At 40.4% G+C, this 19563-nt stretch overlaps 1 protein-coding gene across 3 annotated transcripts in view; it reads left to right on the forward strand.

Moving 5' to 3' along the window:
* Positions 1-569: 569 nt before the first annotated feature.
* hdac5 (histone deacetylase 5) overlaps positions 570-19563 on the forward strand; it is a 69075-nt gene continuing 50081 nt past the window's right edge. For 2 of the 3 annotated variants that reach the window (XM_085158255.1, XM_085158257.1), the window contains exons 1-2: positions 570-835; positions 14996-15155. In XM_085158255.1, coding sequence (XP_085014381.1) covers positions 15134-15155 — 22 coding nt within the window. In that variant the 5' untranslated portion in view covers positions 570-835; positions 14996-15133. The remainder of the gene's footprint in view (positions 836-14995; positions 15156-19563) is intronic. The other variant, XM_085158256.1, reaches the window with a different exon arrangement.

Genomic DNA, 19563 nt, shown 5'->3' on the forward strand with positions numbered 1-19563 from the left:
TGACGGTGATGGGCTTCAGTACAAGTAGACACTTGGTAATGTATTCCAAGTTTCTACTTGAATCCTGGTCTCCTGGATGTGAAAATACTATCAAATCACGAGTTGGTATTAACCTTTTATAGAACTTCTTCAAACATGTCTGGATTTTAAAGCAACTTCTGTGAAATCAAATGGTTAGCTTAGTGTAATCGCCATACTAGAGCTCTAAAAAATAACAAAAAAGGCCCTGCAGTGTGATAGTAGAGAGTTTGCTCATGAATAAAGCAAAAAATATTCATAGATGATAAGAATCTTAGCACTCTTCACAAGTTCATAAACCTGGCAGTCAGCTCATTTATTACTCATGAATTGCGCAACTAAAGGGAATACTCTTAGAAAGTCTTTCCTGTGTTATCTGTTGCTCGAAAGTAAGACGCTGTCCGGTTGCCTGCACTAACGAAGAATATCTAACAAAGTAAGGTGAAGCAGGCAAACAAGCCAAACTTTACGTCTGTCTGTCTACCTCTGCCTTGTCTGTCTGCCTCCATTGGTTTCTATTGAGTCTATTTTTAGCCTCAGCAGACTGGTCACGTGGCAAGAGGAGGACGTCAATAATGTTGTTGTTGGTGGTGGGAGAAAGAGCGAGAGAGAGGGAGAGAGGCAGACGGTAAATATGGAGGAGGTGAAGCGGTAGGAGGTGAGACGCGTCCCGCTTGTTAAACTACGCGTTTTCGTGTGAATTAGAAGCGCAAAGGAGCTCCACGGAGGGACACACCGTGCCTCGGCAGAAACCAAAGCCGGGAGGAAGCGACCTCTGCTCTAATACACATTCCAAGAGGAGCCGCCGACATCCACGGTACTGTGGGGTTTTATCAGAGAGAGAGAGAAAGCGGGAGAGAGGGAGAGCGCGAGCGAGAGATTGAGGCGCGTGCGTGTGTGCGTGACCGTCCAAGAACATTATGCGTAGACATTTATTTGATCTTATTTTGCTGCAGAGCTAAGATGTAACATTTTGTGCTTTTGCTATAACGTTGTCCTCACTTCTGCCGTACAGTTAACGCATAGGCTAACTTGGAAACTGTGTAGTTAGTGCTAAGGCTAGCTAAAATACACAAGCTCACACCTGACAGATACAACAGCGAACTAGCTAGCAAACAGGTAACAGTTATTACAGCTTCATACAGGCACTAGCGGCGTGCCAGGAGTGACATGATAGCTTTCAGCTAACTAGTACAGAACAGACAGCTGACAACCACAAGTTAATAAACTAAGAGCTAGCAGTGGGCACCAATTAACTACAAATATGGTGGTTTTACTTGCCAGGGGCTACCAATGAAGAACATAACAGCTGCTACTAGTAGCTGTTATGGGTACCACTACCACTGCTGGTATGAAGTCTTCACATCTATTCAGACACTAACTTATGTTGAGGCTGTCCAGTTTTTCCCCTGAATCTTATTGCATCTGCAGTGCCATTAAAGCATCATTGTCGAGTTATATACCGCCTAAAAATGTCTAATTTGTATGTGCATTTTTGCCATCTTGCTGCAGTTCAGGAGTTGTGTCATCTCATGATTAATGACTCCTTATTATGGAGCTCACTGAATTACTCTTTAGGCAATAGAAGGAGCATAAAAACGAGAGTGTAAGACCAGTCAGTTTAAGAATAAGAGGGGTAAGTAAAGTTGGTAGAAAGTCATTTGTGAAAATCACAAGCTAGCAAGCCTCAGCTCTTAACCTGTAAGTCTCTGCAGTGAGAATACAGGATGGAAAGTCAAGTGTGCTGTAAATCAAGCTAGTCACCAGACTTGTCCGACAGGGGTTTTGCTTTATTATTAGCATTAACAAATAGTCATAACCTGCTTACATCTTATAAACCTTAATTACATTTTACATTTAACAACAACATGCTAACTAAAACCATACAATGAAGTAATATCATAACAATATGGCTCTAAAGGGCTCTAAAGTAAACATAGAAGTAATTCAAGTAATTTACATTAAAATGTTAAACCTCACACATCTCTGTAAAGTGCTTTTCATATGGCACTATTTCTGTTATTTTGCTTACCTAATGTTAACCGCGTCTGAGATTTATAGCAGAACCTTACAGGACTCATGGAGATTTCAATTAACCTGATAACTTGCAAGTTGCAAAGTTGCAAGTGAAGCGCCTCATAAGTCGAATCTGGAGTGTTCAGTCCTTCTCTCTTCCCTTTTTTGGATCAAGAGGCAGCTTTGTAATGTTTGGCAGCCCATGTAATCATTGATGTTATGGAAGTATCACATACTCAAGATTTATAATACTACACTGGATCCATACACACAAAATATGGTTACATTACAGAAGTAATATTCAGTGCTGATCTTTAATGTCTGCTTTACCTTTTAGTCCCAGTAGTGCTAATGTAAAAATCGCAGACCAGGGTCTGGCTGCAGCAATATTACAAAACCTATTTGTGAATATGTTACATTTATGTTTGGAAAAATTGCAACACTTTATAGCACAACATAATAAAATCACCCTAATGCTGATAAAATATCATGGTTCTGTCAGTAAAAAGCATCATTTTATGTTTTTCTGTAACGTGATGGGACATCTTGTTATATCGTCACCAGTCTGTGTTTGTAGGGGAGTCTGTCGTAGGTTGTAGGGGAACTCTTACATTTAAAAAAACAAAACAAGCCTACGTCACTAGTCTCAAACAGAGCGCCACAAATACACACCCAACAAGCTAACCTGCAGCCACATTTTCTTCTCACCCCTGAGCTGGATGTAGCAGATATGCTGCCCCCACTGTGAGCCTGGTTCTGTTGGAAGTCCCCTGCTGTCAGAGTTCTTCTTCCCCTCAGTTGGTCATAGCACTGCATAGCATGCCACAATACCTGAACGTTTGCAGTCTTTGCCAATACCAGCACAATTACATGATTCTTGATACCTAATCTGAAAACAAAACAAAGCCATTATCCCATCTACTTAAACTCTTTCATTAAAAAGAGATTTTGAATCACTTACATGATGCTGGCAGACCATTTATTTAAAATGTTAATGATATATTCTGTTGAGAAGACATAGATGGTTTCACATCGGTCTCAAACAAAATGGTAATGTATTTTTGAGGATAACATAAGACAGATAATACTTTGGATGTTGGTAATATGAACTGAAACTCATTCGCCTTGAATTGTTTGAACAGATCTGAATGCTGATCTTTCAGGTGCTTTGCTAAATTAGAAGCATTTCATTCCTTTGTCCAAAAAACACAGTGGGATTGTTTGCATACTGCCTCGTGTCAGTTAGCATGTCCTGGTCATCCACTTTCGACACAAAGTACTTTCATGCCTGACTGTTTCTTATCAATGAGGCAGGGCTAGTCGCCATGTTTTTTTTTGTTTTGCTCGTGGGTGTCCTTTGTTTTCGGTATGTAAAGTTAGACAGGTGCCCCCACTGGCTTTGGTACATACGCAGCGTTTAGATTCTATGGTTTCTATGGAGCTAAAACAAAAACTAGTACTTTTATATTAATGTGAAAGCCAAAATGACAATCAGTCATCGTGTATGGAATTCTCTGAACATCAAGGTTTTAGTTTCCCTTTTGCAAAATAAGACGACCACAGTCTGTCTTTATTATTAGATTTGTAATCCCGCCTCCTTGCATCTCTGCTGGAAAGTTAGTGATTTGCAGTTTGACTAGATGAAAGCGTCTTTGTCTACTTTTATTTTGCCCAGTGGCAATATTAAACCTTAATCTATTTCAAACAAAGAATAATCTGAAGAAATTGAGGTTGTATTGGACAGTAGCACTCATCACTAATGCTTGTGACCAGTATGACTAGGGACTCATCCGCAAATGATGCAGGTCGGTTATGGTGATAAAAATCCAAAAGCTTTGCCAAAACCACTTGAAAAGGGATTAAAGTTTATTGCACTGATCCTGCATGGTTCTGCTGAGTATTGGTCCTACTCCCAAGAGGGAGCACAAATTTGTGCGTCAGCATCAGCTGTTGTGAAAACACCTAGAGGCTGAGTTGTTTGGCCATAGATCATCCAGCAACTCAACGCACAGGCTGATGTAGAACACATTTCACGGGTAGGGATGCACGTCACAAGGACTGAATAGTAGCAGTACTGGTAATGCCTATCTGCATTAACTCTTATCAGTACTCTTATTCTTCCTTAGTTTAATGATTCAAATTCATATAATTGCTCTATTCATAACTGGACCCCACAATGTGCCCCTTATTCATTTACTTCATAAAAACTGCTACATGATCATAGCTTCTTCTTAATTGGTGTTTCCTGGAAGAAATAAAAAAATGATAACATTTTGATATAGGGCTTCATTTTTTTTTCTTTACATGTATTCAATGTGTGTGTGAGAGAGATCAACCAATGACTGCCTTTCTATTTTAAAAGCCATTGGTAAAGGAAAAACAACATTCACAGAGAGGCTAGTGTGTTAAGAGCAGTGAGTGAAGGAATAAGTTCAGGTCACACAGATAACACGGCACATGTATGAAAGTCTTTGAAGCGGATGTTTTCACCTATAGACATGGTTTATTTCCAGGGATTTTTGTGAAAATTCTCCCTGTTAACCCATCATTTGGGTTAACGGGCCTTAGACGATGGAGAGTTACCACAGTGTGTTTGAGTGTGGACAGAAAAATCACTTCCCTAAAGAATGAAAAAAGCTTTATTGGTTCTGTTAATGGTCATTGATCAAACCCGGGACACTCATGCTACCATAAGATGTTTTTTTTAATTGTTACCATGCTACCTGTCTTTGGTTAGTACTATTTTGTTAGTTACTAGTTATTGGTGAGGTCAAGTCCTTTATAGCTTGGGGTAAACTGCACACAGTGATGTTGCAATATTGATGGATTCATTATTACTGCTTATGGTGGCTTTGAATTTTAGACTTTTAACAGCAGTAAAATAAAGAAATCCAAACCATCTAAGGTCTAAGTTTAAACAATCTAAGGGTACTGAAGACCCAGCACATCTATAGGTAATTTAGAATCATCAGTTAACCTATCCCCACTAACTGCATGTCTTTGGACTGTGGGAGGAAGCCGGAGTAGCCAGAGAGAAACTACGCAAACACAGGGTCTGTGTGTGTATTCATGAGGTCATATCGGCCAGTCCTAGGTTAGACTGAACAGGTGCTATATGTAGGGTGAGGTTATTTAACTTCTGCCAGTCTTGTTTTGCTGTTGTTACCTAAAACAGCCTAGTAGTAGTAGTAGTAGTATAGGATGATTGGTTTGACAATAAACACTTAGCTCAAGGCCTGTCATTATGGATTTGCATTCTCCTGAGAATCCAAGGTAACTGGATTACAGGTAATTATACATACTGCCTGTATTTAACTGCTCTGCTCTAAGAGTGTATTGAAACTCTTGACTGCTACTGTAGTTAATATGCATAATTACCCATTATATCTGATTTGTAGATGTTCACGAAGAGTTTGTAACAACCCCAAGGGTAATACAAGGAACAAGCAAGAATATTCTTTATCATCACAATATTTTAAAAACCTTAAACCTAATAAGTGGTTGTGCTATCCTTGGCAGCATTTGCGATAACTGGCAATGAGTCTTTCACATCACCATGGAGGAATTGTGGCCTGCATCTTTGCACATATATTTAATTCAGTCACATTGGAGGGTTTTTGAGGAAGAAGGGCCTGTTCGTGCCAAAGCATCTCAGTGTGATTTAGGTCTGGACTTTGACTGGGCTACATCCATACTGGAAGTGAATGTCAGTGATGTCATGACCAGAGACTGTAGAAAGTGTAGGGTGTTTAGTGACTTCAGGTGACTGCTGGTGACATGAAGTGAGCAGGATGCAACATAAACTTTCCTCAACTTCCAGCTGAGCAACTCTAGCGACTACCACTGAGAGTATAGCTGATTGACATGTGACCTGGTAGTAAAAACATTAGAGAGTTACCAAGGCAACCGGAGGCTTTAATGTCCGCAGGTGACCGGCAGTCAGCTTCAAAACAATGTGTGAATCAGTTGCAGTGTGGGAACAGCCTTGAACTGCGCTTTGTTTGACAGCTCTGATAAACTCAGCATAGCATCACATGAACTAGTTCCTCCCCTGCCGCAGGTTCTGGTTAGAGCGACCCTCCACCTCACAGCACATTTTCATTGCAGACTGCTGGATGACTGTCTGAAAACTGTGACTTGATGATCCTGCAAGCAGGAAAATGTGACACTGGATGGGGCTGTGCTGGCTAGTTAGCGGGGACTGAACTTTCAGACTAGCAAGACAGTTGTCTCGGACTGAGAAGAGTCTATGTGTAAGTCACTGAATATAAATGTGTTTAGTAAATATTAGCAGAGCTTTTCTTCATTCGGTGATGTAAGTCTGTAATGTAATGGTATTAAAGTCTCAGTTAGATGTACAAGTAGCTCTGACTCAGTTACTCAGATCAGAACAAAACAGAATAGTGATTTGGCTTAAATGATATCGATTATCTGCCTTCATGTTTGGTTAGAATTTGTTACACTTTGTGAATTCTATCATCATGTTAGCAGGTATTTCTTCCGTCCTTCCTCCAAAGTCAAGAGGTCAGATCTTGGAGGTAAAGTCCAGCCTTTTAGTTATGTAAGAGTGACCCCCCCAGTGATCATAATAATTGGATTCTTGCTCTGTTATGTTACTCTGTCTCATGCCTTCCAACTTTGATGCTTCTCACTTTCTATTTCTAGAGCTTTCAACCACTTCAGAGCCTTCTTTAGTGACAGGTTGTTGTGATGATTACGTCTCTCTGTAAGGGCCCTGCAGTGAACCCAGCAGTATGTCAACACTGTAACAAATTCAATTCAGTTTTATTTATACAGTGGCAAATCACGACAACAGTCACCTCAAGGGGCTTTATATTGTAAGGTAGATCCTACAATAATACATACAGAGAAAAACCCAACAATCATATGACCCCCTATGAGCAGCACTTTGGCGACAGTGGGAAGGAAAAACTGCCTTTTAAAAAGGCCCGGCAGATACAGGCTCAGGGAGGGGCGGGGCCATCTGCCGCAACTGGTTGGGGAGAGAGAAGGAAAACAGGATAGAAGACATGCTGTGGAAGAGAGCCAGAGATTAATAACAAGTATGATTCAATATCATTCAAATAGGTCACAAAATAGCCCTCAGGGTTTGTTGTTTTTGTTCTGCTGGACAGTGTAACACTGAGTGAAGCAGAGGAATATAGAGAATTATCTTGATAACACTCGAAGGAGGAATGACTAACGGTTGTATAAATGTGTGATTATGGTGTTTGTCCCTGTTGTGTTCAGGTTAGGACTAGTTATTATGTTAAGAGATAGAAAAGCTGTAAAGCATCAGTTTTGTAACAGTCAGGATGTTTGCGCATCATTAACTCCCTGAGGATTAAATGTAGTCGCTGAAGCTTTAACAGTTATTTTAAATATGTGCTGATACAGTAAGGTCACTTTGGTAAAGACAGCTACAGCATGTGTGTGTTTGCGCGTTGGAGTTGCTGTCTCCTTTCTCCTTGAATGTGCTGGACTCAAGGGGGGGCAGTGGGGCCGGTGTTAAATGCTGTCATGGTCCAGCAGCTTGGTGTGTGTGACAGAGAACAGGTGAGAGCAAGCAGGACAAAGGGACTCCAAAGAAATCCTGCAAGAGATCGCCTCTGACATTAGCTCCACATCCTGCTCCCCCTGTCTCCCTTGCTCAGGCTTGCTGTTTGTTTAGGGAAGAGGCGTTCAGGTGAACCGTTACCACGGCACCCAGCTCCGTGGTTGCCAGGCAGCACTTCCTGCTCCTCTCCAGGTTGGGAGGGGCCAGGTATTTTAGGAAATGATAGTGTGAAGAGGAGGAGGAGGAGGTGGCAGAGTGAGAAACAGAGTAATTTATGTTTCTTGGTTTTCTGGCAACATTTGGACACTGAAGCAGCAGCTTCTGCTCTTCTGTTGTCACGTATTTCCTCTTTCTTTCTCCCGACCTCCCCATGCGTGTGTGTTTGTGTGTGTGTGTGTGTGTGCATGTTATTAGGCTAATGGAGTAGTTGGCCAGCAGGTTAGTCTGTCATGGCTAGTTAGCTCTTTAGCCTGAGTGCAGACACACACACATACACACTCACTGAGGCACGCAGACATGCTGACACCCACAGCATTTCATCCCATTATATAGGCCCTGACACTGACATCCTGTGACTTCTCTCAGGAATTAGCGAAGTTGTAGGAGAGCTGCAAAGGCAGCTTTCCTCCAGTCGGACAGCAGCCAGTAACCAAGCTAATTATAGGCTGAAATGTTTCACTTGTTGTGTTTGATTTCTGATATTGTCGAACTGTCGTGTGTTACACAAGCTTTGCAATAATTCTCGTTTTGCCTGTCAGCACATCCCGTTCATTCCCCACCAGGGCTGTGGGAGGGTTCACTTCACCTTTATCTATTTGTTTAGTTTATTAAATACAATTATAATAGAAAGCTAAAGGAGATCCAGCTGATTTTTTTAAAGTTGAATAAATCCACTGTTCTTCCAGGCTGTGACTAATCGTATTAAATACTTGTGACCCTCTGACTAATTATTTTCACACTTGCGGCACTAATTGTTTGGACTTAATGTGAGAGCTAATTATACAGAGTCACAGTTTTCTGAAAGTAAACTAAAAGGAAAACAAAAAACGACACAGAACAAAGTTAACATAATAGGTGAGAACCGGGAGCCTGCAGAGTGCGAGGCGTCGCGTTTCTTTTTTCATTCCTGGCCTGTTTTCTCTCCACTGCCTGACACGTTTTTTTTTGCAGTGTGCACGGTCGTTATTAGTAAGTAACACCAGCCTACCTCTGTGTAAATAGGCAGCTCATTATTATCATTTGCATTGTTGTGCTTTCAGTTGTGATTAAAGAAGTGCACCTGTGTTGCAGCACAGCAGTAGTTTGGTGTTGAGTAGCGGTTGTTGTGAGCTGTGAGTGTTTTTAACGTGTGCAACAGGACGACGTGTTGCAGAGCTGGAAAAGCGCAGCTGCTCCTGCTAATTTCAACAATAGCTCTGTTCAGCGAGGTCCCATATGCATCAGCATACCCAGAAACTGGCTCATTAATGCTGTTAATTACACCTGTGTTTTTCCTCTTTTAACATGTTTACATATCTGCCGGGAAACGATCCGGCCACAGCTGCATTATCGTAAATGCACTCATTTTGTTTCAAAATCAGTGAATGCGACAAACTAGTGTTTGCTATCAGTAATGTCGGTTACATTTGTGTCGTATTGTCGACAGTAAGAGCAACAGTGACTTTATTTGGAGCTCATATGATTGTTCTTCAGCAGCTTCTCTGGGAAACATCTGTTCCTCTAGCTGATCTCCACTGTGTCGTAGTGCTAGGTCAATATGTTCAGTTCCTTTTTAAAATGGTAAAGGGTAAATGGACTGGTTCTTATATAGTGCTTTTCTACTCATCTGAGCACTCAAAGCGCTTTACACAACTTGTGCATTCACACCCATTCGCACAAGCACATCTTTCTAAGTGCTTCATAGCTAACATTCACACACATTCATACTCCAATGGATGCATCGGAGAGCAATTTGGGGTTAGTATCTTGCCCAAGGATATTTGGCATTAGGGCTGCTCGATTATGGCAAAAATAATAATCATGATTATTTTCACTGAAATTGAGATCTCGATTATTTGACGATATTTATTTAACAATAACAATGTGTTGAATAATGACTTTAAAGATTGTCAAAAAATATATAAAATAGTGTGCAAATACTGATAACAGTGCAAATGTTTGCAATATAAAAAATAAATGAAAAATGTAAACATCTGTGTTTAGTGAACTTTGCAGTGTTGCTCTGTGGTGCAGCTACGACACTGTAGCAAAGTTTACACACTGTGTCTACTTGATCCACGTCTGACTCATGAACCCATAATGTTTCCACACCACTGAAGTTTTTTTTACCTCTTTTCAACCAACAGCAGTCACTCTCCTCTCCAAATAACTTCTGCTTAGCTTTCCGAGCTTCCCTCGGGTCCTCTTAATCAGCGGTCCCCAACCCCCGGGCCTCGGACCGGTACCGGTCCGTGAGTTGTTTGGTACCGGGCCGCGAGAGTTGAGGCTCAGGTGTGAAATGTATAGTTTTCAGGGTTTTTATCGGTTTTCAGCGTTATTTTGTTATCGTTTTTATCGTTAACTCTGTTTTCCTTGGTCTTTTCACGTGTGTTATGAATAAATCTTCTTTTTTTCGGTACCGGTACTAGTTTTAGTTTGTTGTATTTATCCGCGACACCTTAAAGGCCGATCCATGAAAATATTGTCGGGCATAAACCGGTCCGTGGCGCAAAAAAGGTTGGAGACCGCTGCTCTTAATTGTTGTGACACGTGTTCGAAATGCAGAGAGGTGCGCTCGATTTGCCACACGGAGCAGCGCGAGAGTAAAGCACGAGGGAGGGGCTAATAATCGGCTCAGTCATTTTTAATGATCGTTGAAAGCCCAGATCGTAATCGGGATTAAAATTCGATTAATTGAGCAGCCCTATTTGGCATGCAGACTAGGGGAAGCCAGGAATCGAACCACCAACCTTCCGATCAGTGGATGATCTGCTCTACCACCTGAGCTACAGCCACCCCACTTTTAACACTTAATAACTGCTTAAAAAGTCTGAACTAAAAATCACAAACATACAGGTCGTATTTCTTAAATATACTGAAGCTATTCGGTCGGTGGGATTGTTAAGGTGGTAGAGGAAAATGACAGCTGAATGATTTACTTCCTCATTATTTATGTCTCAGTTTTGTGCTCAGCTCTGCTGTTTTCTTCAGTGGTTTCTCATTTTTCAGCTTCCAGAGCTGCTCCTTTAATGGCCACTTGAGGCTGGCTCCAAAAGCGAGTCAGTCCCCGTAGACTTCCATCATGACAGCATTAAAAACATATTTTTTAGGGTGGTTTCGGCTTCTGTGCTTAATTTCCCTTTTCACACAAATCTGGTTGAATTTTTAAATGTATATTTTTATAAGTCATCAGTAGTTAGTGGTGTGGCTGCTGTGGCCGATAGGTGTGCAACGCAGGCAGCAGCAGGTGGTGTCTGCTTGGCCTCTCCTTTCTTTGTTATTAATCTGGACCTCTTTACTTTGGGTGTGCTGTTTGAGGATTTTAATGTATTTCTAATGGATTACACGACTAAAGTATGGATTGCTGTGTGGTAAAGGTTCACAGAGGGCGGAGACTGCGCGAGCTGTCATAGTCTGAGAACTGGGGTACTTCCTGGATAGTTCATCAGCCTATCAGGACTAACACAGAGAGGCAGAAACTATGACCAGTTTAGCGTCAGCTTTTAATCTAACAGGCATGTCTTTGGGCTGTGGGAGGAACCTGGAAAGAACCCATGCAGACACAGGGAGAGTGTGAAAAGTGCTGGCAAACAGCCTCAAAGCGCTGTATAAGAACCAGTCCATTTACTATTTACCATTTACCAGTTCAATTAATTCAATTTTATTTATATAGCGCCAAATCACAACAAAAGTCGCCTCAAGGCGCTTCATAGATACAGAGAAAACCCCAACAATCAAATGACCCCCTGTGATCAAACACTGTGGTGACTGTGGGGAAGAAAAACTCCCTTTTAACAGGAAGAATCCTCCAGCAGAACCAGGCTCAGGGAGCGGAGGCCATCTGCTGCCACAGGTTGGGGGTGAGGGCAGGAAGACAGGATGAAGATAGTGTGGAAGAGAGGCAGACGTTAATAGTAACTAGTGATTAAATGCGTGGTTTCAAGTCTAATCTTAAAAGTAGAGAAGGTATCTGTCTCCTGACTCCAAATAAAAAGAGCTTTTAAAAACCTTCTTGTTGTGAGCTGACACTGAAAACTAATGCTCCGCTGAGCCACCAGTTATTCCAGTTTAATGTGTTTTCCCAGCCAGTCTCCAGTTCCAAGTACTAAGCAGGCCTGACCCCGTCTGACATCACATGAGCTCAGATGCAGCCTGGTTGTGCTCGAGTTTTCTTCTTGTTAAAAGGGAGTTTTTCCTTTTCCAAGTGTAATATTGCTGGGTCTTTACACTATGAAGCGCCTTGAGGCGACTGTTGCTGTGACTTGGTGCTATATAAATGAATCAAATTGAATTTGTGGGCATACGTAGGCTTGTTTTTACCTGCGTCTGAAAGCAGTCCAGTGTACGTTCAACCAGTCAAAGCCATTATATTGTACATACAGGTTAGTTGACTACATGTGTTAAAAAGGTTTATTTTGAGCCGATTCAGATGCATCTACAAGCGAGTAAATGTTGGATGTAGGTGTCATTATGACAGCGATGAAGAATCCACCCACGCTGAGACGTCCCCCTCCATCAGTTAAAAGCATTAATCGACTGCTATCAGTGTTTGGGCTGAGAGCCAGCAGTCCTCACACAGCTGCCGCCACGGTGCTCTATGTCGGTGTATGTGTGTGTGTGTGTGATGTGTCCAAGAACAAATGAGTGTGTGTGGTTTGAGTGACACAAAAAGAATGGAGGAGGTGAGGGGAATGGAAGATAAATACATTACATCACATTACAGCTAAGTAGCCAAGGACTTAGCTGCAACACTTAGACACACACACACACACACCTATTACACACTGTATTGGGATCTATTTAGGGTGTCAGTATGTTTTCCATAAACCCTTTTTCAGTACAAAACCAGTAGGTGGAGCCAGAGGATCAAGCAGCATCAGTGAGCCTCGGGTTTTCTCTGTGTTTAAAATAATAAAACAAAACAAATGTGCTCATTATTCTAGATCAGAACACAGTCTGACATATAGCCAGTGTGAATGTCATCATATCAGACTGTACTTCACGATTCTTTGTGATGTTATTGTCATATGTCATAATGAAACAGCTTTTTCTGTCAGTGTAGAGAAACGTAACTGAACATTTAATCCCGGCAATGTTTTAATATAAGACAAACAAAGTGTGATTTCAACTGCACGTCTCAGTTTCTTTACATGATAAATGTGTGAAAAGACAGAAAATGTATAAAGTTTTGTTAATTCACAGATTTTTTTTTTTACATTTTTAAAAAAAAGTGGACCCACTATAATAAAAGCAGAATTTCTGTAGTAGATAGTGGAAAAAGTCTTGTGTTTTGATTATTTTTCTGTGACTTTGGTGTAGTATGAATGGGTGGACTCTTTATCAGCAGGAAAACCTATAAAACATGTGACAGTTCAGCTATGCACTGGTTCATATTGTCCAAAGCCTTCCAGCGGTCCAGATTGGAGTCTTTGCCGGGCCAATTGTGGCCCCCAGGCCTTATATTTGGCAAAAGTGCATAGAGGTGACGGGAGCATCTGTCACAAAAACTGAAGATTTTATTACTACATGTATTGCTAGCGTTTGTAAGAATAAGACATAGTCTATATAAGTAGCTAAAGCTTGTAAACAGTAGTAAGTGAATGCTGCATCCTGAAGGCATTGCTGCTAGAAAGAGAGAGGACAAGGAAGGGCAGCTTTCAGTAAAACATAAAATGAAAGCTTGTGGAAAAGTGTACCAGCAGCTTGTGTGCATAAAGATTTTATTTGAACTACTTCTGTATTCATTTGTGCTATTGATGAATGGCTTTTATTGGTGTAAAGATTTCATTTTAATATTTCAGTTAATCCACAGATAATACAACATGTACAGTTGGGCCCAGGAATGTGAAACCCTATCAAAAACATCTGGAGGTATTTGTTGGTTAGCAGTTCAGACCTGTGTTACCTCCCTTTACTCTTTGTCATTGAAGCTGTTTTCAGATGAGGGCAGATTAGGACATGAAGTACATCAACCTGTAGCCATGTTAAATTTCAGGCACAGCTGTATTATATGGCTTTGGCAATTTTGGGGATGCGAGGTGTCGGTACTAAGAGAGGTCAGACTTTCTCGCCATCAAAACATGACAGGAGTGGATCAGTAACTAAGGTTATCTTAGTAACTAAGATAAACCTGAACTTTACAGCAGATGATGGGATCCTGTTTTCTGATGATTGACAGAATTTGTTGCAGCAAAAGTAGAATATAGGTAAAAAGACATGAAAGAAATGACACGGCAGATTAAGTCAGTAAGGAAATATGATGGAGGAAATATTAAAGTCTCTTGATTTGGATTCCTGCAGTGCATCCTGATCAAGCAGAAGCAGCATTTCATACTTCATCTTTGTGGAGAAGGATTCACAGCAGGATAATGAGCCCAAACACACCTCAAAGCTTTGGAGAACACCAGAAAAGACCTCAGACTTCTGCCTGTCATCAAAATCACGATTAATTGAACATTTTACCATCATTTTAATGAATAAATACTTATTATTTTGCACAAAGACACACACACACAAGCTGCTCGGGTTGTGCTGTCGGCTCAGTGTTTGAGTTTTCCTCATGATACTTTTTCTCTAGTGTGTTTTAAAGGGGACAGTGCATAACGGAAGTAATAATAACTGAAACAACAAAAAAGAAAAACCAACATTCACCAACCAACATGGATAAAATGTTCTGAATGTCAGTTTTGATTCGTTTTTTGAACGACTGCCCAGCACTGCATAAACCCTACTGAACATTAATGGGACCTATTGAAGCTTTACAGACATCACCAGTAGCTGCAGTAACCTGGATTATTGGACGTGAGCAAGCGCTATAAAAAGCTGTCAAATAGGGAAATTTCAGAGATTTAACTCAACACTAAAATGTTTAAGCTGGCATCATTGTTTTGAATGAAATATTTTATTGACGTGTGCCGATAGAAACATCTTCACAGGCATTCTCAGGTTTTTGGATGCATCTGTGGAAAGTAGTGAAATAAAGAGCTCCAACTATACTGTGGCTCTGACTTGACCTCTGGCAGACAGAAGAACAGAAGCCAAGAGAGACATTAAGCATGCTAATCTTTGCAGTTAACTGTCGAGCAGGATCGAATCAACCTGCAGTCCCAGTTTGTCTGCTACGCTGTGACTGGGCTGTAGCTGTTTGGTTGAGGTGTCGGTTGTTTTGAGTGTGAATGCTGAAAAACGCAATTTTGTCTTTTGTAGAAAGACGTCGAGAAGAAGGTCTGAATCATCCGTCTGTCCTTCTACACATGGCCGACTCAGAGGACCCGCTTTAACCCACACACACACGTACACACACACAGTGGAAGGGCAGGGGAAAGAAGTCCAGGTTCAGCCATCATGAATTCATCACACCCCTCAGGTGAGTCTTCTTCAAACAGCATGATATGTAATTAGTTAACAGTGGTCCTGAATCCTGGAAGCGTAAAACTGCCCAGTTTGGACTGGTGAATGTTCATTTTTTCATGCAGTGTCTGTGTTTGATGTGTCAAAGTTCTAAGCTCCCAGTTAAATCCATATGAGCAATGCAAACTTTGGCCTTGTTCTTGTTGGGTTACTGCGCAGTGTGATTTTGTTGTTGCGCTTTGAGCTCAGGTCAATTATACTGAGCGCTGGCTCAATAAGGTGCTGAGTGCTGTGTAAACACTGTGAGTACGACTAAAAGGCTCGATGCTTCAGTGGCACTTTCTAGCAGATGTTTGGCTCATCTAAGCTGTCAGTATCAAAAGCAGTCATGTCATCATACTGTAGGTAGCTTTGCTCCAGCTGCCTGACAGCACTAAGTGTGTGTGACGTACTCCTGTGGCAGACAAAGTGTCTCTGAAGCCCGCTCTGTGCTTTATCTACAGTGTTTTCTCAAGTCAGGTCAAAATTTAGATTTGTCCAGGTCAAAACTGACAGCCTTGCAAGACTTGAGCTGATTTTATAGAGCTGTGTTGGTTTGAGAGCTCGTGCCATACTGGGCAGCATGTTTGTAGGTACATCTTCAACAGTTATATTTACTGATTTGTATACTGGCTGTTGCATTAGCATGAGGAGCAAGCTAGATCCAGTTACAGTCTGTTACACTGTGTTTCATCCATCTGCACAACAATATACTGTCTGTGTTAAACATACAAAACAATACTGTGTTTACACCAGCAAAACAGACCGAGGAGGGGTGCTCCCATCCTCGGTTAGTATAACTGTGATAATATGCACATGTCACAGTACAGTGTATAATTACATTACTTTGGTTTTCTAGTTACATCATGTTGGTTTTTGCCTTTGTTACACAGATATTGTGATGATTATTATCATCTACACAGATCAAAACACGTCACCCTGATCGTTCTCTAGAGGGAATCGTAAAATATATTCAGAAAGAATGATTTTGCACAGTTGGCCTTTTTCTGTCTGAGCTGCACAAACCCTCCTGAGTCTATCGACACCTCGCCCCTTATAGAACCTGCTCGGTCAGTGTAAATCAAATAATCATCATTCACATTCATTGCATGAATACTAAGCAGTGGTAGAGATCACCTAAGATATAAATTAATTCCATTCAAAGCTACTTTTGCGAACATGCTAATGTTGCTACTAGAGGTGGGAATCCCCATACATCCCACGATACGATATTATCACAATACTTAACGCACGATACGATATTATTGCAATTTTTAAAAATATTTTGCGATATTCAGATTCTGTACATAAAGGTAAACTTTATCAATATTCATTTTATCTAATATCAAAGTCTCACACTCAGTCTTTCTCTCATTTCAGTTTGATTGTTGACAAACTGAACGGTTTGTATTACAGTCTAGTCCAACTTAACTGAATCAACCATCTGGTACAATTATAGCTATTCTGAACTATGCAATTTATGAAAACTATGCAGCCCCTTCAGCAACTGAAGAATTTGAAAGTAAATTAAAACAAAATATAATTTTACATTAAATAAAAAAGTTTTAAACTTAATTAAAATAAAACATGTCTTAAATTAAAATAAGTAAACTGTCATGTTTATTGCTGCCAAAAAAAAGTTAAACACATTTGGACAGTGAAGGAATGTCAGGATTCTTGCTCAGAAAAAGGATCAACATGCTCTGAAGTCAGAGCACAAAAACCTTTTTTGTAACAAAATATCGATTTCTGCTGTCCCTGTATTGATACATTATTAGCAAACAAAATATCACCATACTACACAGAATCGATTTTTTTCCCCACCCCTAGTTGTCATTAAATAAAAGTGAATACGTAACTGTTAGCGAACCTTAACAGCTGTGTTAAAACACAGCTTGTAGCTCAGTCTGTGCATTTGGTGGCTAGCATCGGTATCAATCTTTGATTACATGAGTTACATGTGACATGACCATGTTACATGATCGTGTGTTACATGATCGTGTGTTACATGATCATGTGTTACATGATCGTGTGTTACATGATCGTGTGTTACATGTATGAAAATGCATTGTGTGGTTGTGTTGCTACGTAAGACATCAATAAATAACTAGAAAATGCATTTTCTGAAGAAACTGCAGTGTGAATGCTGATAGCTGAATGTTTTGAGCTGAAATGAAACAAATGCTGAATTTAAGTGAAAAATGTTGAATGAGATTAAAAATACAGACATTTTCACCTGAAAACAAAAGTTGAGAACTGTTGAAAGCTGACGTTCACACAGAAGTTGAAAAGTAGGTGAACATGTTTAAAATGTGAATTAGAAAAACCTGAGTAATGACGAAAGAAAATTTAGAGTCAGAAAACATCTGAATGAATATGAAACCTTATATTATTTAAATCTCTGAATGACTGAAATATGGGAAAAACCACTAAAGACAGATAAATGTTGTAAGAAAAGATGATTCTAAGTCATCATCTGACTTCAACTGCCGAGATCTGAACCACCAATGAACAATAAGCTAGAATTTAATGGGCCAATCAGAATGCTGTATTTAGCTGGCCTGCAATAACTACTGGCATACTATTATTCTGTAGCAAAACCCTGTCAAATCTGCTTTGGTGCACCTGTTGAAAAACTGCATCTAAATCCAAGACCATAACTCGTAAAAAACAGCTTTTGAACTGTGAGGATCCCAAGGAATTGTTCTACACAACAGTGTCTCTTTTATCCTTGTGCTGTCAAAAATGTGATGACAGGAGCAGTTTAACAAGTGTGGTCTTTCCTGCTGTTGAGACAAACTCCTGGCTAAAAATACAATGTATTTATATGGGTCGATTAGAAGGTTATCCCTCTACCTGGATTCACACAGTTCAAAAAGTTTACATCTCTGAGCTTTGGAAAGAGAACAACGATGGCTACGTTTTGAGGGTAAAATGATGGCTGTAGAGCAAACACTGTGGACACAGCAGCAGTTGAAAGAGGTTTTTAACATTAATCTTGGCAGAGTGACAGACAGAGCTCATAAAGCAGGCAGGTGTGAGCCTGGTTGCTATCCGGTCGTTAAGTCTGACATCACTAGCCGTGTCTGGGCCTAAACTCCGCTGCAGGTCCATATATCAAACGATCACTATGGCATTACTGAGAGTTGAAAAACTGTCTAAAGTCTTTCATCTTTAATAAAATGATCAGCGTTCTGATCTACCAGGTGTAACAGTTGAGTTTAACATCCAGGCATCCATGAAAACAAAATTTATGACATTTAACGGAGTTAGAAGTTAGCAGGAAGTTAGCTTGCTAGCTTCTATCTAAATACAATATAGCATGTTTTGGAAACAAATTAGCTCTGTTATCACTTCCAACATAAATGAAGACAGAAAACTAAACAGCAGTGATGTTTGTAGGGTTACTGAAGTTTGGCTAGCTGTAGCTAATGATGTGCTACGTGACCGCTAGTGACACGGCTATGTTAGCATAATATAAACAGTTATGTTTGAGTTATGATGCAGCTGTTATACTGGGCAAAGTATGGGACTTATCCGTGGACAGATGATTATAAGTTGTATTGTAATAGCTTTGTGCTAACGATGCTATTTGTTAACTCAGAGCTGATATTTATTTCTTTACATCTTAGTTCTGGACATTATAGATGAAAATGAAAGAAATCCAAACTGAATGAGGATCTGATGGTACGGTCACCGGAGCAACCTGCAAATCTAAAGGCGACCACATCATTTAAATCACTACATTGTGCAAAACATGCTAAATTGAGCATGTGCAATCGTGTGAGAGTGGTTTGGGGTCTTTGAAAGGATGAAAAGCAGTTTTCTTAAAATGTGCTTGCTTAATTTGCTTAGCTAGTGGAGTGTAACTTCAGTGTAGGGCCTCAAATCAAAACCTTGATTAACCGAACAGTTTACAGTTATTGATTGATTATTTTATACACACACACTCATGTCATTTTTCATTCATTGCTCATCTCAACTATAAACAAAAATGAAAATTCGGCCTTGACAATGACACCAGAGCATGCAGAAGGATTTATTAATGCATATCCTTTGAATGGCAGCAAAAATGCCAGTGTCATGGTGGTGCGAGAGGACACGTGACTAGACTATGATTGTTTGGACTAAAGGCACATGTGGAGAACTGAGCATCATTGCTATTCCTATGTCAAGCTGCTAGCATGCTGGGAAAGAAAAGCATATATTAATATATTACAAGTCTCTGGGTGTCGTTGCAGACGTGTGCTTTAACGAAAGCAATACGTTTTTGAACACTTGTGAGTCATCTTCGTTTTACATCATCACTGGTAGGTGTGTGTTTAAGGGCACTAAATGTTGGGACACATGGCTTATGTCAGAAATCTGAGTGGACCAGGTTGGAG

This window comes from Neolamprologus multifasciatus, chromosome 4, assembly GCF_963576455.1.
Source record: "Neolamprologus multifasciatus chromosome 4, fNeoMul1.2, whole genome shotgun sequence".
Taxonomy (NCBI): domain Eukaryota; kingdom Metazoa; phylum Chordata; class Actinopteri; order Cichliformes; family Cichlidae; genus Neolamprologus; species Neolamprologus multifasciatus.